Source organism: Coenobita brevimanus, chromosome 74, assembly GCF_032717465.1.
Source record: "Coenobita brevimanus isolate Jiangsu-jjx chromosome 74, ASM3271746v2, whole genome shotgun sequence".
Lineage (NCBI taxonomy): Eukaryota > Metazoa > Arthropoda > Malacostraca > Decapoda > Coenobitidae > Coenobita > Coenobita brevimanus.
Window position 1 is genome coordinate 34,178,039 of NC_137027.1, and position 27,352 is coordinate 34,205,390.

Consider the following 27,352-nt stretch of genomic DNA (forward strand, 5'->3'; position numbering starts at 1 on the left):
TTTCCCCGATTTAACTTTCTTCATTGCTTCCACAACCTCTATCCTACTGATTTCTACCTGTCTTCTCACCTCCCTCCTTCTCCCAGCCATTCCCCAGCCACTTATACTCGCATTACTTCCATCCTCTACGTTCAACAATTCCTTAAAGTGTTCTCTCCATCTGCTCACTTTTTCTCCCTTCTCCACTAGTAATCTACCATGTTTATCTTTCACTCCCCTGCTAACTTCACTTCCACCCTGTCTTACTCTTTTCACTTCTCTCCAGAACATTTTCTTACAGTCCCTCCACTTTACACTCAAATTCCTTCCAAATTCCTCATCCACTCTCTTCTTACTCTCTCTTACTAATCTTTTCACCTCTCTCTTCCTTTCCACATATAACTCTCTCTTCTGCCTCTCAACTTCTTCCACGCCCCTATTTCTCATCCATTCATTGTATGCTTTCTTCTTTTGTGCCACAGCCTGTTTCACCTCTTCCAGTCCACCACGCTGTTCCTTGCACCCCCTCCGTCTTCTCTTCCTTCCACACACCACATCACATGCTGCACATATTTCTTCTGTAAATATCTTACACACACCTTCCACGTCTCCCATCTGCTCCAATTCATATTTGCCCAATCGTTCCTCCACTTCTCTCTTATACTCTGCCTTTTTCTCATCCTCTTGTAACCTTTCCACTCTCCTTGCAACTACTCCTTCCTCTTGCCTTTCCCTTCTTCTATTCCTCCATCTTACTTGCATCCTAATTCTGGCCACCACCAAGTAGTGGTCAGAAAGGCCACTCCCCCAACTTCTATAAACTCTTGCATCCAATATACATCTTCGCATCCTTTCATCCACACACACATAATCAATCATTGCCTTCCTTTCATTCAGTTCACCACCCACCCTTCTCATCACTCGCCATGTATACCTGTGGATCATTTTATTCCTGAAGAGGGTATTGGCTATTACCAACCCCCTCCCAGCACAGATGTCCACTAACGCACTCCCATTCTCATCTATCTCAGCAGGCACACCCCACTCACCAACTATTCCATCCACCTTCACATTACCAACTTTACCATTCATATCACCGATCAAAAACACTCTCTCATTCCTTCCAAACTTTTCCATGCACACTTCCACATTTGTCCAGAACTCTTCTCTCACTCTTCTAGCACGATCTTGCGTTGGCGCATACACACACACAATCGCCCACATTTGTATTCCAACTTTCAACTTTACCCACACAATCCTTGACCCAACTGATCCATACTGTCTTATGCTCTTCTTCCATCTTTTACTCACAACTATACAGACTCCTTCCTTTGCCCTCTCATTCTCATCTACTCCTGCACATATACCCCATCCATACTCCCATTCTCTCACACTTTCTCCTCTCCATTTTGTTTCAGTTATTCCACATACATCCACTTTCGCATCCTCAAGCACCTGGACAATCTCTCTCTCTTTCACCTCATCATTCGCTCCTCTTACATTCCATGTACACATTACCAAGTCCTTTGTCCGGTCCTGGGTCGTCAACGTTTGGTCAGTCCTTGTCCGAGGCTTCTTGTTTGTTTTTTTAGTTAGTTGTTTTCCGGGGAGGGGCACTAACCCTCCGCCAACCCTTTTAGTCGCCTTTTACGACAAGCAGGGATACTGGGGGAGTATTCTTGAAAACCCTCCTACCCCCAGGGGGTTTTCAAGTAAAAATTCAAAAGCAGAAAATCGATTGATATTTTTTGTTGGTTAAATCTTGCCCGAAATGTAGTGATATCACCTGCAGTGAAGGTGAGCAGGGGGTGTGAGTAGGTGAATTAAGACGATACATGCTGCATGGACACTTGCGTTCAAGTCATAGTTTGGTCAAATATTGTTACACGCATCTCTATGGGGCTGTGCACACCATCAGCCACCTGCTGCTCAGAGTCATCTCCCGCCCTGGTCAGGTTAAAAGCCAACAATATCTCGACCAGATGTGAATGGTAACTTCAGCGATATGGTTGTCTGACAAGTGAACAGACTTGGCAACAGTTCGCCAAGTGAATGTCCCGTATTGTTGTGAGTGGAACCTAGATACTGCAAAGTAAGCATCTCCTGACTGCCTATTTGTGCTTCCATGTGTTTGCTAAAGTGACAGTGCTGCCAACTAATGGCAACTGGAAGTATGTTGGGTTTAGTATTAATGATAAGTTGAAAATTAAAACACTTGAAGGAAGGAAGACCAATAGCACGCCTCAAGGCTGAGTGTAATGTGGATGTTACAACAGTGAAAGATCTGATGCATAATCAGGATAAGATAAAGGTTTTTCTCCTAAGTTTGATATACAGTAAGTGAAAAGGGAAAGGAAGCCACCTCAATCAGAAAAATGTTTAAATTGCTGTAAGATAGTGAATTAGAAGGGTAAACATAAGCTTTACTTACAACCGTGGAATCACCTTACCAGATCAGTTCTTCTTCTTCCTGATAGTCCATTATATTTTTCTGGGTGGTAAATAAGTGTTTCTTGTTGAATCTGTTTCCCCATTGTTTGTTGCCTTGTTCTCCAGCATCAACTCTTGTTTGATTTGTCAGCCCGCTGGTGGAGACAACTGTCCTAACCTAACAGTTTAACTAAACCAAACCTAACTTAACTGTACCAAGTAACTTAACCTCCAGTTAAGAAATAAGAAAATACACCTTTGAGTACATTTGAGTAGGTTTCTTCCATTACATTCCCTAATTGGTGTACTCTTCCAGATATGAAGGTTTGGAAACAGGCTATTTTGGAAAAAAATGCCTGTAGGGAGATTTTGGCACAATGCCAAAGTAATCTTGGCGTCTAGGGGTTAAAGTAATGCGCACATTTACCATTAGCAGTCAGTTTACAGGTGATCTTCACAAGAAAGACCAAATGGTGTTCCTGTTCATGGTGGACATCCAGCATGCTGCTGAATATCTTGCCCAGCATCTCGGTGTGGCAGATTTCAAGGCTAGTTCAAGTTGGCTTTGGCAGTTTTGTCAATGCCACAGCATCAGTAATAAGCCCATGTATTGTGAGAGTTTCAGTGCAGATGTTAAGGGTATAGATCTGTTATGTGAGAAATTGAATGAGTTCATTCAGTCTGCCAAGCTTGAAATTTTTCAGCTTTACAGCACAGATGAAACTGGGTTATTTTGTTATTACAGTATTATGTTCATTGACTTTTGGTATGATTATTTGTGGTCTCTGTGCTGGTTCGTATTTATTCACTAAAATGTTAAAATTTTAAAACAAATGCTGTCAAAATGTGAATGGGAAATGAATAGAGGTACAGTACTTAAATGAGGTGAGTTGGGGATGAGGCATATTTTAAAAAGGTATGTTTTATTCCTATAGACTTTATTTACTACTAACTGGCCTTTTGGATTATCTGTCATCCCCATTGCCCCATATGTAGGCGGTTAATCAGTGTTTTACTATATAACGTTGGTTCGTTGGGTATATGTGTTTTGCCAAGGGTCACTCGTCCACCGGAGTCTAAAAACAAGTTTCCAGCTTACCTAAACTGGTAGTTATTTCACTTCACTGCACCTTACTTGCTGCATACCACCAAAAATGAGTTAAACAAAAAAAGTTTCCAACTTGCCTAAGCCGGTACAGCAATTATTTCACTTCTCTGCTCTTCACTTGCTGCTTGAACTCCAGCATCACACTGTTGTTCCATCACTGACACTGGCATCCTTGATAGTGATGAGTTTAAAGACCATCTTGGAACAAACAAATGAGAGTAAGCGTGTCTGTCGGTGACCTTATGAACAAAAATAGCGATCATACATCACTGGACTTGTTAAGTCACAAACTGGTAGTAAATTTGATAATGGCTGGGCCATATTTTAATCTGTGATATGTTATATTAAGTAGGAATTTGTTGGTTTGTCCATACTTTGCTTGTGAGGTTATAACAAGTTAGGTAAGCTTAAGTTTTGTCAGGTTAAAGATGAAATTTGTTTTTTCCCAGCAGATAGACCGAACCACTGAAGTGGCGCAGAGCAATAGCACCTCTCAAGAGAAGCCCAGGTTAGTAATATTACCCTTTCAGTTCAGTGAGTTTTATTTCATTCTTTGCCATCTTCAGGTAGTTTTGTCAGCTTTTGAGGAAATTAAAAAATGAAGAGGCCATATATATACCCCTTCTCTGCGAGGTCTCCCCTTTATGTGAATAAAATAGTGTGAAGGTGGCAAGAATATATCAGTAAAACATGTCACTGGATTTAAGGGGATAACTTCAAAAGATTGTTATCTGTGACAGTATATTTACTCTTAATAAGTTGATTTTGCAGTAATGGTGAATTGTGAGGCAGCTGAATATGCAGAATTTGCTTATGTTATTTTTAAGGCATGGTCTTGGATGTTTCTGTGAACAGTAAAACCTCTCTACATTGGACTAATATGAGGTTGATGCAGTGTGATTAAAGTTAAATTTGTAATGTAGCCAACATTACCGTACCAGTTATCTCCAGGTATGTTAGAGTGCAGTCCAAAATACTGGGAAAAAGGTTGATGAACCCTTATTGATCAGTGCTGATGTAAAGTCAAAAGTTTTCCAGGGTTGACATCTGTAGTATTGAGAAGTCTTATCTATATAAATGAACTGGCAAGCTCAGTGGCATGGAGGATGCATTACACAGACCTATTTTTGTATTGAGGACTTATTTACTGTAAAAGGGGCTAGGTCATAATGAACGAGGAGAAGCATAGAACAGATACAAGGCATAGACATTGAAACAGAGGGTAATGGTTGTAGACTGTGGTACGGTATGGTGTAGGTTTGATTATTTGATTGCTGCAGACTGGTGTTAGCTTGTAAGTGTCCGACCTATGCTCTCAGTGGCAGTCAGTGTGACTAAAACCCTTTGTCAACAGCATCCCTTCAACATGAGGCCAGTATCAGACTGACTGACAGCCACTGCACTTTGGGTCATATTTTAAATGGCATTAGAGATTTCATTGCACCTGTTTGTAAGCAATGTATTCTGCACATTACATCTCAATATCCTTTTATATATTATTGGTGCAAAATATGTCGGTATTAAAACAATGCATATAACATACAAGCTTTCGGTACAGTGTGCAAAATAAATTAATGGTGGATGAGGTGATCTTAATCTTTCCATGCTGTCTTATGGATCTTATTAAATAACTGCACTTGCTCCCCAGGCCTTTCTCCCGAAGTGCCACTGCTGTCCCACTGCCCATCGACCCTGATAGCCTAGACTCATCGCAAGTCATTGTTCTCAAGCCTTCACCTGTCATGGAAGATGAGACTGCTGCCAGGCAACCGAAGAAAACTCGCAAAAAAAACAAAAAAGCAAAGACCACAACTCACCTGGATCTCTATGGGGACCCACTAGCCAGTGATGAAGCTATCCAGTGAGTTGCACTTTTAGTGTCTTTCTTCACCCCTTGAGTACGATGATGTATTTATCATTTCTCTGATCCAGTTCATGTCCCTGATGTGTAGTTATGAGTTTATATGAATTAACTCTTTCGTGTAAGCAAAATTATTTGGGGTTTTAAAGGTTGAGCCGTATTAGCAGTGTGAAAGCAACACTTAATGCAGTGGTGGGGTGGAGAGATGGGCAGTCCAAAATACATTATGACTTCTGTGGGTAGCACTGTGGTTACTCAGTCATTACTCCTGGCAGGTTGTAGTTGAAGGGTTAATAAGGTTGTCCCCAGACAATTTCAGTCAACTTTGTTAGGACCTCTTGAATTGAATGGGCCAGTAAAGACTGTATATAACCCTCATCAGTTCAGGCCTCTTATATTTTTATGTGTATCTGCAGTATAGCCAAATATAGTAAGGCACCAGCTTTTGCGACATCAAGATTGGCGAAATCGCAGTTTGGTGGCAGCCATCAAATATATTCCCGTGATTGCACATTCCGACTCAACAACGCACATTTCTGTTCTTCGGCATCACAAACATTGGATTCTTGTCATGGTGACACCAGCCCCAACACTCAGTTTCGGTCTGTTTCCTGCAGGTGTTCAGTATGTCCACATGTTGAATGTTGCACTCTGGCATCCTTGATTAGTCTATATGTCTATCTATCTATAGCGCGACTCCCTAATCCCGCAAAGAGTGGCCGCAGACAAAACACCTCCAAGTCGTTCTGTCACCCACCATTTGACTACACTCCCCGCAACTCACTTCCCCCTCCCTCACATACCTCTCAACTCCATCCCTCCACCTCATCCTCGGTCTACCCCTCCCTCTCCCTCCCTCCACCTCACCTACATACACCCTCTTAGTCAGTCATTCATTCTCCATTCTCTCCACATGTCCAAACCACCTCAATGTATTTCTCCTGATCTCAACCACATCCACCCCACAACGTTCTTCACTTCTTCATTTGTCAACCTGTCACTCCACGTGCTTCTCTCGAGTAACTCATTTCCACTGCTCTCACTCTTAATTGTTCCCCTCTTGCAAGGTCCACGCCTCGCTTCCATACGTCAGGGTAGGGATCACAGTACTATCACACAGTGACTTCCTAACTTCCCTACTCACCTCCCTATTTCTCATCACTACTTTCAGTGAGCCAACAACCTTCCTTCCCTGCTGTACCCTTTCACGCACTTCATCCCCCAAAGTTCCATCCTTACTCATCACACTACCTAAGTACTTGAATGCACTCACATTCTCCATATCCTCACCATCCAACCTCACTGTATATTCTGTGACTTCATTCCTCTCAAACACCATAACTTTACTCATGTTAACATTAACTTTCAGATTCCTCTTCCTACACACTGTCCCAAACTCATTCACCAAGCCTTGCAACTCCCATTCATCTTCACTCAACAATACTGTATCTTCAGCAAACAGCAACACCAGAATCTTCCAAATCTCACCCTCATTCATTAGAGCGACCCCTACATCCACTGCCCTACTTTGTACCTCCTTTACAGCCCCATCCATGTATATATTAAACAGCCATGGAGACATCACACAACCCTGTTTCAGTCCCACATTGAGATCAAAGAACTCACTCAGCTCACCATCCACTCGCACCGTAGCCCTAGCTCCTTCGTACGTACTCTTCACAGCACTCAACAATTTCCCCTCCATATATTCTCAATACCTTCCACATACCTTGCCTATCTATTCTGTCATAAGCTTTCTCCAAGTCCATGAAGGCAGCATACACTTTCTTTCCCTTCTCTAGATACTTCTCCACTAAACATCTTAGAACAAATATCTGATCTACACACCCTTTTCCCTTCCTAAATCCCCCTTGTTCTTCTCCAACTAGCTCCTCTGTCATATGCCTAACCCTATCCATGAGTATTCTACCATATATTTTACCAGTCACATACTTCTCTCTCCCCCTTTCCTTTGTATAAAGGAACAATTATACCTGATTTCCAGTCCTCTGGAACCCTTCCCTCTTCCCAAGCCAATCTACACAGCTTCCATATCCACTCCACAACAATCTCACTCCCATACCTCAGCATTTCACCACATACTCCATCAATTCCTGGGGCCTTTCCCATCTTGATCTTCTTCATTGCTTCCACTACTTCCACCCTACTGATCTCTTCCTCCCTCCTCTCATCTCTTCTTCTCCCAGCCATTCCCCAACCACTTATACTCGCACTTCTCTCACTCTCTACATTCAGCAAATCCTCAAAGTGCTCCTTCCATCTCCTCAATTTCTCTTTCTTCTTCACCAACAATCTGTTATTCCTATCATTCACTCCCCTACTATTTCCCCTTTTACACTGCCTTACTTTCTTTACCTCCTTCCAAAACAATTTCTTAGTCTCCCTCCATTTCACGCCCAGATTCCTCCCAAACTCTTCATCCACTTTCTTCTTACTCTCCTTCATCAGTCTCTTCACCTCCCTTCTTCTGCTCACATATACCTCTCTCTTCTCTCTCTCTCATCTTCTCCCCTACCTCTACTCGCTAACCATTTACTATATGCCCTCTTCTTTTGTTCCACAGCTCGTTTCACCTCATCATTCCACCATGCTTTCCCCTGCACACCCCTGCATCTCCTCCTCACTCCACAAACCACCTCACACGCTGCGCCTATCTCTTCTGTGAATAACTTACATACGTCTTCCACCCCTTCCATCTGCTCTAACTTATACCTTCCCAATCTTTCTTCCACTATGCTCTTATACTCTGCCATTTTCTCACTATCCTGCAAGTTCTCCATTCTTCTCACAGGAGCTGTTTCCTCCTGTCTTCCCCTTCGTCTCTTCAAACATTTTCTTTGCAGCTTTACCTTGGCCATCACTAAGTGATTAGTAATTGCCAGAAATATGAGGCACTCCATGGAGGAACACCTAACTCACCAAAATAAGGTTTTGAGATATGGGGGGTTAAAGTTTTGCAATTTTAGTTTTGCCATAATGTCGCCAAATATTGTTGGAAAAATATGATTATGGTCCAGTTTTTAAGCTGTGGGGTTACCTGATTAGGGAGATGTCCAAAATAAAGTTTATATTGCTATAAATTTAAACAATCAAGGCAAAGAATCACCCCCTTGTTTACCACAGTATCAGCTATCCCAGACACATGTTTCCCCCAAAACGTCCTAAGCAATACATTAGTATTAAAAAAAAGTAACAAAGAATGGCAAATTGTAAAATAGTCATCACTAAGTATTTTTAATAATTGGTATTGGTATATGCATTTATTAATGGCCAGAAAATGTGATAATAAGTAAGCAGAAAGAATAAAACAATTGTCATCATGATCATCATCATCTAATCTTACGTTGCCCCATGAGGAGCGTAGGAGCCTGGGGCTAGGCGAGTTGGTCCTGGCATTTAAGATGAGAGTGACCAGCCTCACTCATCCCTGAGTGGCATTACATGAGCAAATAAGCCCCAACCACCCCTTGGATATAAACCTTCACAGGCTAAATCCGAGTGGAGCACTGTTATTACCCACTAAACCACCAGGTGCCAAAATTTGGTTATATGGTTACCACTCAGCATAGTAAATGGTTTCCTGGTGTACAGGAATCCATTTGGCTTGTCACTCAGTGTAGAGTCACCCACAGGCAGAAGGAAGAGGATAGAATGAAGGAAAGAAAGACACAAGAGGGAGTGTAAAGTCACCCGCATGCAGAAGAAAGAGGAAAGCATGAAGGATAGAAAGACAGAAGAGGATGGATGGAAAGAAGGATGGAGGAGAGGAAAGGGCAGACACGTGAGAGCAGCACTACATCAAGTGTGTGGATGGTGAGCGCCCCCACCTAAAACAATGGTAATTACATTAATTGCAGCCATGTTTCCGCTTGTAAAGTCTTGTGGGTGGGTAGTTGATATTACATAGTTAACAGTAGAAAATAATCATCATCTGGATCTTCATCATTCTAAGCAGCTGTGTGGTCACTATGTCTTGCAGCATCATGTTGCAAGGTGTATGGGCTGACTTAATCCTCACCTTCATTTCGTTTCTCCTTGTCTACCACTTGTTTCCATGTATGGATGCACCTCTGGCACTTCCTGGAGGTACTAAGAACATTCATCTCTTCAGCACTATTATTGTCACTCATGATGACCACCAGATATGCCAAAAACAAACAAAAAAAGGTTGCTGGTTCCTTGAAAGCAGTGATAAGAAACAGGAAAGTGAGCATGGAAATGAAAAAGTTACTACATGACAGTATTGTGATACCAACTCTGACGTATGGAAGTGAAGCTTGGACGTTGTTGGAAGGACACAAGTCAAGAGTGAGAGCAGTGGAAATTAGTTATTTTAAGAGGAGCCTGTGGAGTCACATGGAGAGACAGGCTGACAAATGAGGATATAAGCGTTGTGGTGTGGATGTGGATGTGATAGGAAGCGTTAGGAGGAACACCCTGAGGTGGTTTGGCCATGTGGAGAGGATGGAGGGTGAGAGACTGACAAGGAGCGTGTACTGTATGTGAGTGAGGTGGAGGGGGGAAGAGGGAGAGGGAGGCCAAGGATGAGATGGAGAGATGGAGTGGAGAGGTATAAGAGAGAGGGGGGTGTGAGTTGGGAGCAGGGCAGTGAAATGGCGGGGGACAGGGCAACGTGGAGGTGATTTGTTTGTGGCCACCCCTTACGGGATTAAGGCGTCTGGCAGCAGATAGACAGATAGACAGAAATCCGGGGATAGCCTGATGGGGCTGGGTTGGCTGGGATTAGCTGGCTGGGAGGCATTGTGTGAGATGTACATTTTCATTGGCTGCCTGGAATGGTGACTTCGGACCTTCACCACGGAGCCTTGGCTGAGAGCTTGCGGACAACACTGCATGGTCTGTCCCATTGAAAGACATGGGAACTTCAGAGGAGAAACTCCGAGTACACCAGTATCTGACCTGTCCATTCTCTTATGTACATCCTCATGTATGTGGAACCACAGAAAACGGATTTTCTAGCATGTACTGGAATGAGCTCGAACTTCTCCATGGAGTGCCTCATATGTCGTCTTGTTCTTAAGTGGAGGCGGAGGTGGACCAGGTGATGGAAATGGTGTAAGAAGGCGTTATTGTGGAACAACAGATGGTAATGGGAAGGCCAAGCTTGACTACCGCAAGGGGGTGAAAAAATGCGAGTACTGTATGATGATGAGTTAAAAAATAGAACTGTGGCGTAAATGGAGAAAGGTGTTCGTAAATGTATAATGTGCCAGAGGTAACTGTGTGTAGTATGAGAAAACAGCCGAGTGAACTTAAAGCCAGTTGAGCCCTTGCGAAGAAGGTGACGAGTGAAATCAGTAACTGAGTACAAGTCAGTTTCATACTGTATTTAAGTGTATTTCATTATGTTTTTATGTTTTGTCGTTAATGTTACTTTATGATTTAATGTGTTAATAGCAACATTTTAGGTAACTTCAGGATGTATTTAAAGCAAGAAATATAATAGGGGGATGAGTTTTCTTATGGGTCTGGTCCCAATTAGCTTATTAGTTCCCTACCAGTGAAACCAGGGGGAACGTAGGTTTGCGTGGTTCCGTCAGTATGTCAGTACGTTAGTCCGTCAGTAATTTCGTGTCTACTCTGTAACTTTCACGTGCATGTTGATGTAATGTAACACAATTGTTCCCTATACCATGAGGGTATGTTGTGCATAACAACCAGCCATCTACTCTCACGCTCAAAGACATATTTGGGGCTAAAACGAGGTCGTCTGCAATTTCGTTTCTGCTCTGTAAGTTCCACTTGTACGGACAGATTTTGATATAACATCACACAATTGTTCCCCATACCATGATAGTGTGTCGCATGCAATAACCAGCTCTGTACTCCCAACGTCAAGGTCACTCTTGGGGCTCAAACAAGGTCGTCTGCATTTTCATGTCTGCTCTGTAACTTCCACGTGCATGGACAGATTTTGACATAACTTCACACCACTGTTCCCCATACGATGAGGATGTGTTGTGCACAACAACCTGCCATCTACTCCCAAGGTCAAGGTCATTTGGGGCCCAAACAAGGTCGGGTGCCGTCTGTCTGCAGTTTCGTGTCTGCTCTATAGCTTCCACGTGCATGGACAGATTTTGATGTAACTTCACATAATTGTTCCCCATACCATGACAGTGTGTTGTGTGCAACAACCAGCCATCTACTCCCAAGCTGAAGGTCACACATGGGACTCAAACAAGGCCGGGTGCTGTAATACTTAACAGCCATACCTACATTCGTGTCTGTTCTGTAACTTCGACATGCACAGACAGCTTTTGATGTAAGTGGATAACACGATTGTTCCCCATACCGTGACAGTGTGTCGTGCCAGCCATCTACTCCCAAGGTCAGGTACATATGTATGGTTATCATCTTGTAGGGGACTTTGTATTGCATGTCAATACAGTACTTCCCATAAGGTCAATGCCTGAACTTTGGCTGAATCAACTTTGGTGGCACAATTCACAGTCCCTATTAGGTGCGAAACCTGGTGCCATGCTGTACTTTAATTCCAGAAAAGATTGCCACAATTGCATCAGTTGCATTGCTTCCTTGTTGTCATTTTGTCCTCTGCCAACTGGCTGCCCTCTCTTCAGTTCACACACCTCTCACTCTTGTACCTTTTCACCCCATCCCTTTATCTCATTGTTGATTGCCCCCTCCCTCTCCCCCCCTCCACCTTGTTTACATATACACTCCAGGTCAGGCTTTCATTCTCCATTCTCTCATATTGGATGGGTTAATGAATGGTGTATCTAACCCTTTCTGCTCAGAAAAGTCTGTCAAAAGGTGAATAACATTATGAAAAAAGCAAGAATAGATTAGAAAATGTTGTTGGTTAGTTTAACTGCTGCATGTTTTTCAGCATGCAGTTATCTTTGTTGAAAGTTGTTTGATTACTGTGGTTCTGATTGATTAATTCAGTTTCTTCAAGTGTGACTCATTACCAAGTAGTTTGATTTTTATTTTTTCACCCCACTGTCATGAACAAAAGTCTTGTCTCAGTTAAAGGAATTTCACATAAAGCATTTTGTCTGCAAATATCTTAGACTTTTAAGTGGGGGTGAGAGTATAGTTGAAGTCTTATTTAACTGGGCTATATTGCAGGCTTTTGAGTACTGTTTACTTTTGATGGCAAGTTTGTATGCCTAGTTTCTCAGATCTTATTACATTAAGTACTGTATTGTGGTTAACCAGGAATGAGTATGTGGCTCGGTTGCGTGCCTTGAAGCAGCAGAAGGAGGCTCTGGAGGGAGACATGGCTGCATCCTTCATGATCAGCTCCCCTGGATCCCCTAGTTCATTATCAAAGTTGCAGGTGAGACTTGCTTTAATTTTTTCTTCATAGCGATGGGAAGTCTATCTATTTATTGCCAGATGCCACAGTCCTATAATATAAGGGGTGGCCATTTAACTTTGAGTTATTTCTTTTACAGGGAGGGGCACTATCCCTCCACCAACCCACTTGCTGACACGTAGGGAACACAAATGGTATGGTTATACGGTTACCACCCAGCATTGTAAATGGTTTCTTGGCTTACAGGAAACCATTTGGCTTGTCACTCAATGTAAAGCCACCTGTAAAGGAATGAAAAACAATAAGAAGTGGCAGGAAAGATGGGAGAAATAGGAAGAGAGGAGTGCAGGCACAGAAAAAGAATGATACAGGCTAAGGAAGAAGTAGGCAGCACTACATCAAGTGAGTGGACTATTCCATTCAGTATTTCATTGCTGCTTGGCCTAACTTGGTGGGTTGTAGAATAAAGCCCTCTGTTTACTGGTTCAGAGGATATAGTGCCTGGAGAAGCTGTACAGTATGTTCATATTACGCTTACCCGCTCAAAAGATCTAGTGTGTGAAGAAGCTGTATGTTCATATTGTGCTTACTGGCTCAAAAGATGATGATGATGATGGTGCTTCGTGCTGTAATTGTCTCTTTGCTTGTCCTGGATGTTTAGATATAGAGGAAGGTGAGGTAGTGGTGGTTTGGGGTTGTGTGTGGTGGTGTGAAGGAGCGAGCATTGCCACGTGAGTGTGAGTCATGGCTGTGCTACCTTCCTCTGCCTCACTTTCCTCCCCAGCACTGGGAAGATTCCGTGCCAAATCTTCCTTTTGCTCATACACATCTTCGCTAATATCTTCCTCACTGAGGTCACTGTATTCCCGGTCACTTTCATCTGGACCAAAATAAAATCCCAGGAAACTTTGATGGTGTAACATAGGTGGGTTGGCATCACTTGGAGGATGGTGTGCTGGCATGTTTTTTTGGAGGTTTTACAGTATATTCTACACTCGAATCTCTTTCACTAGTAGGTGCATACTTCCTTTTCTGTGGAATAAGACCTCGAGCACCACTTTTATTGGTAACAACACATGAAGTTGAGGGCTGGAACGAACTCGACAGACCAACTGTAGACGCCATGACTTCTTGAAGCAAATTGGGCTCACATGGCTGCGTGATGTGGTTTGGAGGATGCTAAAAGGGTGAACTGGCAACCACAAGTGTGGGCGGATGAATACACAATGTACTCGCGCCATAATGCAGGGCGCAACTTTTGAAATATGTGGATTTTAAAAGGAATGTCGCAGCCTGTCTACCGGACATTTTTAAAAGGAACATCGCAGCCAAGGGGTTAATTCATTTACTTAACTACTATAGTTTCTACGAAGTAATGCTATTTTTTTTAATTTTTCTGAACTGAGGTGACACACGAGCAGATTTTAGCCTGGTTCCAAGGGTTAATAAATATCCACGTCCTTACCACACACAAAGAGTTTGTGGTCTATATACAAAGAGAAGACAGAGAACTCAGAACTGGCAATGCTGAGTTCTTCTTAGCACCGTCATAAAGTGCAGCATGACAAGATTTAGCATAATTATGCAAAATTTAGCATATTTCTCCAGAAAATCGTTGGTTTAGCATATAATTTAACATACTGTACTGTCAAATCGTTCACATTGCCAGTGAAATTTTGTCCATTAAACACTAACAAACATAATTAATTATTAATATGATGATTTTTGTCACAAGAATAAAGATGTATTGGATATCCACAGCCACATATGTGGAACTTCTGCATCTGCATCCATGGATCTCTGAATTCAGACATCCAGTAGATCTCTAGCATGTATGTGTGCGTATTTATGAGTGAGAGAAAGATAGTGTATGTGTACATATGAGCGTGTTCCGTGTGTGTGTGTGTGAGAGAGAGAGAGAGGTGAAAGTGAAAGGGAAGGTGAAATTGAAAGGGAATATGAAAGTAAAAGAAAGGAAGGTAAAAGTGAAGGTGAGTGAATGTAGTAGTAAAGGTAAGCTTGAAAGTGAGAAAGTAAAGATGCAAGTGAAGGTGAAGATGAAATACAAATTGAAAATGAAAGTATTAGTGAGAGTGAGTGTAAAGGTGAATCTGAAAGTGAAAGTGAGCCTGGAAGTGAATATGACAGTGAATGTGATTGTCAAAGTGAACATGAAAGTGAAGGCTTTCACGAAGAGAGAGAGAGAGAGTGAGAGAGAGAAGAACTACAGGAATGACAAGCGGCATCCCTTCTAATAACAGAGAGGAAATAAGCATAATGTCAGTCCCTCATCTCTCTCTCTCCTTCTCCATTCCCTCCCTTCCTCCTCCTCCCCCGCTGGGGGGAAGAGAGAGAATAAATACAGGAATGACACAAGCGGCATCCATTTTAATAACAAAGAGGAAATACGCATAACATTGGTCCCTCCTCTCTCACTCCATCTCCATTCCCTCCCTCCCTCCCTCTCGCTTTCTGGGAGAGAGAGAGAGAGAGAATTTTTCCCTCCTCTCTCTCTCTCCTCCATTCCCTTCCTCCCTTCCCCTCCTTCTATAGGTAGAGAGAGAGAGAGAGAGGGAGAAAGGTGACCATGTCTCACGATGTACTGTAGTGGCCTTTTACAATGACTTTCGAAGTTAGGTTATGTACAAAGGGGGCCAGGGGAGAAGTCCATTATCCAGAGAGAACCATTACCTGGACATGCCTGTGGCTTTGTTATGTTAGATAATGGAAGGATTACAGTATAGTTGTGGGAAATCATTTGACTTGTCTTTTAGTGTAGAGCTACTTGATGGCAGCACTACTTTGAGTGAGTGGGGAGTGTGGACCTCCAACAACAAATTGTTGATAACTATTTCAGTAATTGCTGTTGCACTGAGGATCTGAAAGTGTGTTAATGCAAGTAATTTATTGGCCAATGAAGAATACCAATCTTTTGTGTTACTTGTCCACTGTAATCATGGCACCTACATTTTTTTTTTTTTTTTTTTTTTTTTTCCCCCCCCCAGCAGATACATAATTTCCCTTTCTCCATTGTAACCTATAAGTAGTAGTTGCATCCCCAGGCTCATCTTAATGTCAGCTCCGTGGACTGCAGGCTGAAGTTATTCTCTTGCAGTCCACCATCCTACTTTTGGAGGATAGGGACGGAATTGAAGGATGTTTGTATATCAGGCAATGGAGCCACCCAGTCGTATCAATGCCACCACATGAAGACATTGTTCCTCTGCATTAGAATTATAGGTAAAGGACACGGGCAGTGTTTTCAGTGTCCCTGATGTTGAGCCTTCCATTCTCTTAATACTAGGAGCTTTTAAAATCCTGTTTCTTTATTTACCCATTCAGCTGGATCCCGAAAATCCATTCTACCTGCCCCAACATCTTCGAGACAACCCTGAGGAGCTAGAGCGTGTTCTGCAGATGAAGATTCAGGTGTCCAATACTGGACTTAACCGTGAAACTATTGACACGCTGTTACAGTAAGTCTCAGTTTTAGTCATCCCTTATTTCACCATTTGTCTTAAAAAGACTATGGACAGTGTTAGCATGTGTAGACATTTTCCTTTGATAGGAGCTCTCAGTGTCCATTGCATAATAGCCATTTCCCTTTTTGAATCCCTATCATGAAGACCTTATCCCAGATCTTTTCAGTCTATCTCTAGGCATTCTTCCCTCCACATCCATAATCCCCCACCACCACCATCTCCCCAACCCCCGAAATCACCATCACCCTCTCTCAGTCGCTCACCAAAAAATGCATCACATAATGTGCGTTACATGTACAGTACAGTATGAGATTAATGCAAGATGGGAACCATGAGAATTTGTTTTCATTTGATTTTGCACTAAAATGACATTTTTAAAATGGAAATAATTTACAGTAGCCCCTCATTTATCCGGACATTGGACCTTGGCTATATTAAACCATTATCTGAATTTACTTGAATTTACATGCTATTATCCAGATGTAAAAGTCCCTGAGAATTTTGGCCGGCCAGCCGACATGTTCAGGGGTTTGGTATCGTGGCCGCTGGGCTTGAGCCATGAACAGGAAGTAGGCCGTAACCCACAACCAGAGCTAAAATATCTGTCCGCCCCTATACTGAATGGTCAAAGTTGCATGCTCGTCCGATCCCTCCAAACGAAGCTGCAGCACCCAAGTAATTCGACTGTAATCCACAAGCGATGTCAAAACGTCCGTGCGCATAACCACTAAATCTTCATTATCACACGGCCACTGGGCTAAGTCTTTCCTAACTGCCACTGAGATTGTAACACAGACCGCAACCCACGAGTACATGTTCAGTGACAACTGCCGTCTGCCTCTTGATCAAACATCCAAGGTCGTCCACTCCCCCTGAGTTGTGTTTCTGCATGGCCACTCAATATCCAACAGACACCAAGTTACGAGTAAATGTATGGTAAAAGCGCCTGTCTGCCTCGTGACAGAAGAATGAAAATCCTGCCCACAGTCATGCATTTCCTCTCCTCCCGTCCCTCCTCCATACCCTCCCGGCTCCCTCCTCACTCCGTCAGTCTCTACTCTCTTCCATGGTGATAACACTGACGTGAGTTTTTATATTTTTTTGCGGTTTATTCAACTGCTATTGGTCATATCGAAATTCCGCAAAATCAACAAGGAAGCTCATGAAATTCTGCTTCTGTACATATGCTTAACTCAGGGAAGGTGCCGCCAAATTTTGCACTAGGATTGTGGGAAGTTATATGAAGGTAAGTTTTACGCCAGAACACTTTATTCTCACTGCATTTCTGTACTTTTGCCCAATTAGTTTTATGTGTTTTCATTAGCTTATCTCATAGTATAAACACCAGCAAAGATGATGGTATACCATTTATACCAATATAACTAATTTCCAGTGGCATATTTGGCTGTAGATTTTTTTTTCAGCCCGAGGAGCAATCACTTGTCACAGATAACTGATTTTCAAACCGTCTTCAGTTTTTTTGTGGAATTTTTGTTGTTTATGCATTTTCTTGATGTTTAGCATTAATATGGACAGTCCTATAGATATTTTGATGTCTCAGTATGGCAGAATGACCAGAAAACAGTGCCAAAATTGGGATGGATACTGTCCATACAGTATTGTATAAGTGGGATGATTTCTGGATTCCATTTTTTTGAGGGGGGGGGGTCTTGGTGTTTAGCATTGCTGTGGATATTCCTATGTGTGTTTTGATGTGTAAATATGGCAGATTGACCTGAAAACAGTGCCAAAATTAGGAGGGGTCCTGCTCATACAGTATGTATACGTAGGGTGTTTTTTGGTTTTCAGTGTTCTTTTTTCTATGGTTTTCTTGGTGTTTAGCACTACTTTGGATATTCCTATGTGTGTTTTGATGTCTAAATATGCCTGAATGACCAGAAAACAAAGCCAAATTAAGCATAGGTGCTGTACAAATAGGTTAGGTATAGGTTGGAGGTTGGGTATAGGTAAGGTCTGGGTATGGTTGGTAAATAGCGTTCATTATCTGGATGTTGCCACTATGCAGACGTGCCTTTGGCTCTATTATGTCCAGATTAATGAGGGATTGCTGTATTTTGATCGATTGATTGATTGATCGATTGTCATACTCTCACTTCTCCGATGGTACTTCCCTCAACCTGTCTTGACTAATATCATCAATGTAGTATAGACAAACTAGCTTCTGATACCACATCACCCACAGACAACACAATCATCATCATCACTCAGACCTCCTTTCCCACCCTAGGGCAGGGTGAGGAGTAGCAATGTCCAGACAGCCCAAGTTTGCCCAGTTCAATGGGCCACACTTCCGTTGACTCATCATTCAAGCCCCCGAATCTTGGCTCTGTCTGATGCACTAAAAGCGTTCATCACGTTCTGTAGCTTCACATGATCGTATCTGATAGAGTCAGTCTGGGTGCTGTCACAGTAAAAGGGGTGCCAAATCCCTGATCATGTATTTCTTCTCACAACATTCATCCAGCCAGCTCGATCTCTTGTCAGTTCACTAGCCACACTGACTTCCATACTTCTCTTCCTCACACACTCATCCACCCTATCCTTTCACCTTCTCTTTGGCATACCTCACCTCCTCCCTCATCAAATTCACTCAGATATACCTTTTTCACCACTGTTATTATCCATTCTCTTCACATGACCATACCATCTCAGTACACTCTCTTCTCCTCTGGTGTCCACAGACTTCCTCACTCTGCATCTTTCATGAATCACATATTTCGTATCCTATCCACCCTCTGTACTCCACGTACATTCCTCAGCAGTCCCATCTCCACTGCTGTCACTCTTGACTTTTCATTTTCATGCCACACCATAGTCTCACATACATATGTTAAAGCCGGCACTAACACTCCATGTTAGCCTCGTGCAGCTGCAACACTCAAGCCTCTTTTTCTAATCAGGGACTTCATAGCCTCAGCTACATTCCCTCTTTGTGTCACTCTACTTTCCACTTCTTTTGCACATTTTCCCTTCATTCGTATCATTGTACCCAGGTATTTGAACTCTCTCACCAATTCCAGTCTCTCTCCATTCACTTTAACATCATACTTGGAGTCACCTTTCTCTCAGTAAGCATCACTTTACTCTTCTACATTTACTCTTAAGGTATCATGCTCACAGACATTAGCAAAACTCTGCACTAGTCTACCAAGTTCTTGTAAGGTATTTGTGAGTAGTAATTGCATCATCAGCATACAAAAAATTTGAAATAGTCCATCCATTACCATTCATTACCAACATTATCCCTCTCTCCATTACTCATGTTTTTACTTCTCTCATCACCCCAGCTATATAAATATTGAATAACCATGAGGATATCACACAACCTCGTCACATGCCCACACCAATCGTGAACCATTCACTTAGATGCCCAGTTACCCTTGGACATGCTTCACTACCATCATAAAGACTTGATGACACCTAGCATCTTACCATTTACACTGTACATGTGCATTACCTTCCACAGTCCTTTTTTATCTACTGTACTTTGTCGTATGCTTTTTCCAGATCTGTCGTATGCTTTTTCCAGATCCATGAATGCCTTAAGTCCTTCTCACAAGCCTTCTCTACTATCTGTCTTATCGCAAATACAGTATTTGATCCACACATCCTTTGGCACTCCTAAAGCCACCCTGTTCATCATTCACTAGGACCTCTGATTTCTCTCTTACTTTTTAATAATTCTTCCATATACCTTCCATACCACAGCCAATAAACTTATGTCACGATCATTCTTCACTCACTTCATTCACCCATATTTTTGTGTAGGGGTACAATTACAGCCTATTTCCACTCTGCTGGCACAGTTTCACTCATCCATGCCTTTTTACATATCTCCAACAAGCACTTTATTCCTCTCTCTCTACTGTAGCACCAGTTGAGCAGGGCAGTACTCCCGAGGTGGATGGAAAGCTGATGACAGAGAGTGCTGGAGCTCCCGTTTCATCAGCCCTCAGGACTAGTTCCTGACCATCCCCTTTTGCTGAACTTTTTCAGTGTCTCAGTTACACAGAGAGTAAGCCAGCATGCTCTCCAGTACAAATTTCTCAAACTATCTACACCAGACTACATGCACAGTACACACTACACTTCGTTTTCCAAAAATAAAAAATCATGGCGTCACAACACACAGCCTCGGAGTCCCCGGGGGGGGGGGGGACCATAAATGCCCCCACCATCTGCCCCTCTCCCGATGACGACTCGAGGTGCCTGGAACCACTGTCTGACTCTCTTCTTCTTCATTTCTGCAACATTCGCGGCCTTTCCTCTAACTTTCGCTCTGTTGAGCACCACCTTTCCTCCTCTAAACCTCACCTTCTTTTTCTAACGGAGACTCAGCTGTTAGTACTTGGATGGGTGACCGCCTGGGAACACCAGATGCTGTTGGCATCCCTACGTGTCAAGTGGGGTTGGTGGAGGATTAGTGCCCCTCCCTGTAAAACAATTAACTCTAAGCCCTTGACCACCCCGTTTGGGATACATGGCGTCTGGCTATGGATGGATGGATGGACTCAGCTGTCTGAGGCAACTGACAGCAAACCCTTTTCTGTATCCTCCTACTTTCTCTATACTCATTTCAAAGCCAAAGGTGGCTGTTGTGTATATATACGCAACGACTTATCTTGCTATCGTTTTCCTGAACTCGATTCTTCTGAATTCTCTACACTTTGGCTTTGGCTTTCCTGTCGTTCTCTGACTAAATATATCTGTGCTGTTTACTTATCCTCTAATTCTACTGACCATCAAAAATTCTTCGACTATCTTACTTCTACGATGGAACACATTCTATCCATTTCTCCTTTCTCTGAAATCTCCATTCTAGGAGATTTCAATGTTCACCACCACCTTTGGCTCTCCTCTCCTTTCACGGATCCACCTGGTGAACAAGCCTACATCTTTTCTATCCTTAATGACCTAGAGCAGCTTGTACAACCCGTATCCCTGACCGCCTTGGAGAGAGCTCCAACATACTTGACCTCTTCCTCACAACTAATCCTTCTGCTTACTCTGTTAATCTTTTCTCTCCGTTGGGCTCCTCTGATCACAACCTTATTACCTTAACCTGTCCTATCACTCCGGTACGGCCTGTGGACCCTCCAGGGAAACGTCGTCTGTGGCATTTTGGAGCCGCGGACTGGGAGGCCCTCAGGCAGTACTTCTTTGATTTTCCCTGGAATGATTATTGCTTCCGTGGCCAGGAGCCATCTGAGTGTGCCTTGCGCATTACGGAGGTTATTCTCTCGGGCATGGAAGCATACATTCCTTTCTCATATCCTTTGACTAACGCAAGAAAGCCTTGGTTTAATCACGCTTGTTCTAATGCTGTCTGCAACAAGGAGAGGGCCTACAAAAGGTACCGGAGCCAACCCACCCCTGAATCACATCATCTTTACGTTTCTGCCCGGAATCGTGCTAAGTCTGTTCTTCGCTCTACTAAAAATAATTTCATCCATACTAAATGCTCTCAGCTCTTCAACTCGAATTCATTCCCGCTCCTTCTGGCACCTTGCCAAAAATCTTTCTAACAACTTTACCTCATCATCCTTCCCTCCTCTTTTCTACTCTGATGGTTCTGTAGCTATTTCTTCTACTGATAAAGCAGATCTCTTCGCACAGACTTTCTCCTCCAATTCCACCTTAGACGATTCCAGTGCTGTTCCTCCATCACTTCCCCCCTCTGACTTCCTCATGGCTGACATTAAAATTTCTTCAGTTGATGTATTTTCTGCCATCACTGGCCTCAGTACTAACAAGGCATATGGGCCTGATGGGGTCCCTCCTGTTGTTCTCAAGAACTGTGCTTCTGTGCTTACACCCTACTTAGGCAAACTCTTTCGCCTTTGTCAGTCAACTTGTACCTTTCCTTCTTGCTGGAAGTTTGCTGTCATTCAGCCAGTCCCAAAGAAGGGTGACCACTCCCAACCCTCCAACTATCGTCCAGTTGCTTTAACGTCCTGTATTTCAAAAGTTTTCGAGTCAATTCTCAATAGAAAAATTTTAAGGCGTCTTTCCTATCACAACCTTCTTTCCGATCATCAGTATGGGTTCCGTCAGGGACGCTCCACTGGCGATCTTCTCACCTACCTTTCAGACTCCTGGTCATCCTCCTTTCGGGACTTTGGGGAAAGCTTTGCCATTGCACCTGACATCTCAAAGGCTTTCGATCGAGTCTGGCATAAATCTTTAATTTCCAAACTGCCCTCCTATGGTTTCTATCCTTCTATCTGTGCCTTCATCGCTAGCTTCCTTTCTGGTCGTTCTATAGCCGCTGTTGTAGACGGCCATCGTTCTTCTCCTAGATCTATCAACAGTGGTGTTCCTCAGGGCTCTGTCCTATCACCAACTCTCTTCCTTTTATTCATCAATGATCTTCTAAGCTGTACATCTAACCCTATCCACTCATACACTGATGACTCCACCCTTCACCTTTCCATTCGGTTCCCACAACGCCCATCTCAACAGTTGCTTCAACAAACAAGGGATGAGGCTATGGCACACCTAATGTCTGACTTGGCTCGTATCTCTGACTGGGGTAAAAATAATATAGTTGTTTTTAATGCATCTAAGACTCAGTTCTTACACCTATCAACCCGACAAAATCTTCCACAGGTATACCCATTAATGTTTAATAATATTCAGCTTGATCCTGCATCATCCTTGAACATACTTGGGGTTTCATTTACTCGGGACTTATCTTGGAAAGATCATATTACATCTCTTGTAAAATCCGCTTCCAAGAGATTGGGTGTGCTAAGCCGACTCCACTCTTTCTTTACCCCTGCACAATTGTTGACTCTATACAGGGGTTTTATCTGCCCCTGTGTGGAGTACAACTCTCATGTGTGGGGAGGCTCCCCACATACAGCCCTTCTCAATAGGGTGGAGTCAGAAGCTTTTCGTCTCATTAACTCTCCTCCTCTTACTGACTCCCTTCAACCTCTGTCTCTTCGCCACAATGTTGCATCTTTATCTCTTTTCTATCGCTACTTTAATGGTCACTGCTCCTGTGAACTGTGTGCTTGCATTCCTCCACCTCTACGACGGGCGCGCAGCACCTGTCTGGCAGCAAACTCTCATCCCTTTTCTGTCCAACTCTCTAATGCAAGAGTTAACCGTTACTCCCAGTCTTTCATTTATGCAACAGGTCAGCTCTGGAACTGTCTCCCTCTGTCTGTATTTCCTGCTGCCTATGATCTCCAGTCTTTCAAACACAGTGTGTCCAGGCATCTCAGAATGATCGGATCTTGAATTTGGCTCTCTATTGTATTTTGTTTTTCTCTTTGAGGGAACTGTTACTGCGGGCTCATGGCCTTTGGTTCCTTCTTCCTTGCATAAAAAAAAAAAAATAACTTAATCATCTCTGGATACACCTCATCAACCCCAGCTGCTTTCCCATTTTTCAGCTGCTTCACTGCACTCTTCACTTGTGCTGCCGTCACATTTCCTGGCACTGCATTCCTTCTCTGCACACCCCCAAAACCAATTGTGTTTACAGCTGCACTGCTCTCTCCGTTCCCATTCATTATGCTTTCAAAATATTCTCTCCATCTGGTCCTTAATTCATCCCCATGAGTTAATAATCTACCACTTACATCCTTCACACTTTCTCATTTCTTTCTCCTGTCACATATACATTTCCCATACCTCTTTCTAGAGTAACCTTCTATTTCAGAGTATTTTGCATTCATTTTTCTTCCTAGATCATCATTTACCTCCTTTTTCTTCTACATTAGTTTCTTTACATTCTTCTTGCCCTGAATATATTCAGTTATTTCAATTGAACCCCTGTCCTGTATCCACTCTAGCCCTTCCTCTTTTCCTCTACCACTCTCTTAACCTCTTCATCCCACCATGCCATACCTTTCTTCTTCGTTGTTACTCTTGCCATGCCACACACCACTTTAACATTCCTAACTAAGCAATCTGTATACAGTATGCTTTCCACAGGCTGTCCAGATCCATTTCACTCCAGTTCACTGATTTCAACTCTTCCCGTACTCTGATCCTGTATTCATCTGCCATTTCTCTGATCCTCAGCATGTCGACTTTCAGTCTTACCCCCTGACTGCTCCTCTCTCTCCTTGTCCACCTCACTCCTCTCAGCTTGGTCTTGTATACCACAATCTTATGATCTGATAGACCTCCACATTGTCCTTTCATGGCCTTCGTATCAGCAACCATTCACAGTATCGACCTCTCTATGAGCACGTAATCAATCAGGCTCCTCTCAACACGATTTCCGTTCCCTTTATACCATGTATATTTATGTGCATCTTAATGTTTGAAATAAGAGTTACAAATGCACAACCTCCTTTCCTGACACATATCCATCAGTTGCTTCCCATTATCATTTTCTCCTTGTGTTCCATTACAACCCATTATGTCATCCTCAGGACCAGTGCCTACTCTTCCATTAACATCATCCATTACAATCACTTTATAGCTCCTGGGCATTTCTTCCACTGCTTCATCCAGCCCATCCCAAAATCTCTCTCCCTCTCATTCCTGTCATCACACGGTGCGTACGCTACAATCACAGCCACTTTCACTTTCTCAAACTTGAACTTGACTTACATACATCTCGAGCTGACTTATTTGTAATCTCTCACTCCATTCTGCCACACTTCATTCATCAACAAAGCTACTCCTTCCATGCATCTTCCTCGCCCATTCATGCCCGATCTTACACATTTCACACCCTCGCACTCCTCCACTTCACACCCTTTCATCTTTGTTTCATACCATGCCATCACGACATATCTCTAACTCTTGAACATACTCACCACATCCACCCTCTTGCTTTCCGCATTCACACCTCTCACATTCTGCATAGCCTTAGGAATCAACGCATTTGGTTGGGCCTTGTGCAGGTATTGGGTCCTGTGAGGCTGTCCGAGATATTTGCCATGATTAAGGGATTTTAGATAGGAGAATCTGTGGGAACTTAACCCTGCCAAAAACCCCGGTTACATGGTTACCCACCTATCATAGTAAATGGTTTCATGGGTACAAGAACAATTTGGCTTGCCACTGAGTATAGAGACCATAAGGCATCCCTGCATTGAGTGAGTGGATGATGGACACCCCCAAATACCACAATCTTTTTTGTTGTCTTTTATGTTGTGGAAAATATAAACAGAAATACCGTGCCAATACAAGAGAGGATTATTTACTTTTTCATATATAAATGGGAAAATAATGGCAACACGACAACAGCCCCAGTAAGTAAAAAAATAAACATGGTATATGTTACACTGCTTGATACAGTGGCGACTGAGAGTCTGTGGAAATATTTATGCAAGTGGCACCAGCCTGTCTTCATTGTGTTATGTACATAGCCAGTTGCTTGTTTTCACCTCATTTCCAGTTTTTGCATCTCAGTCTTTTGATCAGTAACAAAATATTCTTAGCACCTGTACCTCCTCTGACAAATAATAAAATTTACCTGCACTCCATTCGTATCTCTGTTTCTTAATTTGTTTTTATTTATTTTAGTTACTATTATTTTTTATATCACAAGGTATGTTGAGCCATCTTGGTCTCTTGAGATTAAATGTGTACTTCTTGGACACTTAGTAAGCAGTTACAAGCACATGTAGCTTGTTATGTAGCTGGACATGCTGGACATTGTTCGTCAGCTTCAGGAAAAATATATTGGTAGGAGAAGGGATCTTTATTTTGTTTTTGTTGATTTGGAAAAGGCCTTTGACAGAGTCCCTAGAGAGGTGGTGAAGTGGGCAATGAGAAAGCTTGGCTTGGAGGAGTGGCTGGTTAGGGTGGTTATGGCTATATATGTGGGTGCTCACACATAGGTAAGAGTGAATGGAGATTTGAGTGATGAGTTTTCCGTGAATGTTGGTGTGCATCAGGGGTCAGTCTTGAGTCCCATGTTGTTTATCATGGTACTTGAAGCCCTTTCACGTGACTTTAGAAACGGACTCCTGTGGGAGTTGTTGTATGCTGATGATTTGGTGTTGATTGCAGAGAACGAAAGAGAGGCGGAGGAAAGGTTTAGGAAGTGGAGAGATGGTGTGAGGCACAAGGGTTTAAGGGTAAATGCAGATAAAACAAAAGTGATATCTAGGGTTGGTGGCGGTACTGTCAAAGACGAGGGAGAGTGGCCATGTGCAGTTTGCCACAAGGGCGTGGGAAGTAATTCCATCTTGTGCGGTGTGTGTGATAAATGGGTGCATAAGAGATGTAGTGGTATCAGAGGTAGACTGCGAGATAATGCTGATTTTATGTGTATGGTGTGTCGGGGTGAGCAGGTGGAGATTGTCAGACGTGAAAGGATTGAACTTGCTGGTGAATCTCTTGAGTGTGTGGAAGAGTTTTGTTATTTGGGAGACATGTTGTGTGCTGGAGGTGGGGCTGGAGCTAGCTCTGTGGCTAGGGTGAGAAATGGTTGGAAGAAGTTCAGGGAGCTCTTGCCTCTCCTGACATTGAGAGGACTCTCCCTACGTGCTAAGGGGTCTTTGTATGCAGCATGTGTTAGGAGTGTAATGCTGTATGGTAGTGAGACCTGGGCAGTGCAGGAGGAAGATATTCGCTGGCTCAGACGTACAGAAATGACAATGATTAGGTGGATGTGCAGTGCGTCCCTGCGTCCAAGGCCTGGAGGGGCTGGGTTTACAGTGGAAGAGTTGAGAGGTAGGATGGGACTGGAGTGTATTGGTGTTGTGATGAGGAGAGGTAGATTGAGATGGTTTGGACATGTAGAGAGGATGGGGGATGATAATTGAGTGAGGAAGGTGAGAAGTGTTAATATTGGGGGTGGGGTTATGAGGGGTAGACTGAGAAAGACATGGGATGAGGTCATTAAGTGTGACCTCAGGGTTAAGGGACTGAACAGGGAGGCTGCAATGGATCGTGCAGCATGGAGAGCCGCCATTAGGTGACCAAGGCCGACACATGCAAGCATGTTGGAGCCTTTAAAAACGAAAATGAAAAACGAAAACGATGCTGAGGTGAGCAATCTAGAGGTGAACAAAGCTTTCAGATCTTTGATAGTCAGCTGAATAACTTAGTGAAGAATGAAGGTATTGATACCTTCAGGAAATTAAAACTTTTCTTGAACATAACCACTGTGAAATATTGGTACAGTTGTTAACCATGCAGTTTAATAAAAGGGTTTAATTTTTCAAACC

General features: G+C 43.0%; 1 protein-coding gene across 1 annotated transcript in view; it reads left to right on the forward strand.

Annotated features, from left to right (window-relative positions):
- The window catches only part of LOC145407821 (uncharacterized), a 262,418-nt gene that overhangs the window by 156,614 nt on the left and 78,452 nt on the right, over window positions 1-27,352 (forward strand). Inside the window, exons 19-22 of the mRNA XM_080278678.1 lie at window positions 3,967-4,025; window positions 5,166-5,378; window positions 12,603-12,723; window positions 16,045-16,178. Coding sequence (XP_080134804.1) covers window positions 3,967-4,025; window positions 5,166-5,378; window positions 12,603-12,723; window positions 16,045-16,178 — 527 coding nt within the window. The remainder of the gene's footprint in view (window positions 1-3,966; window positions 4,026-5,165; window positions 5,379-12,602; window positions 12,724-16,044; window positions 16,179-27,352) is intronic.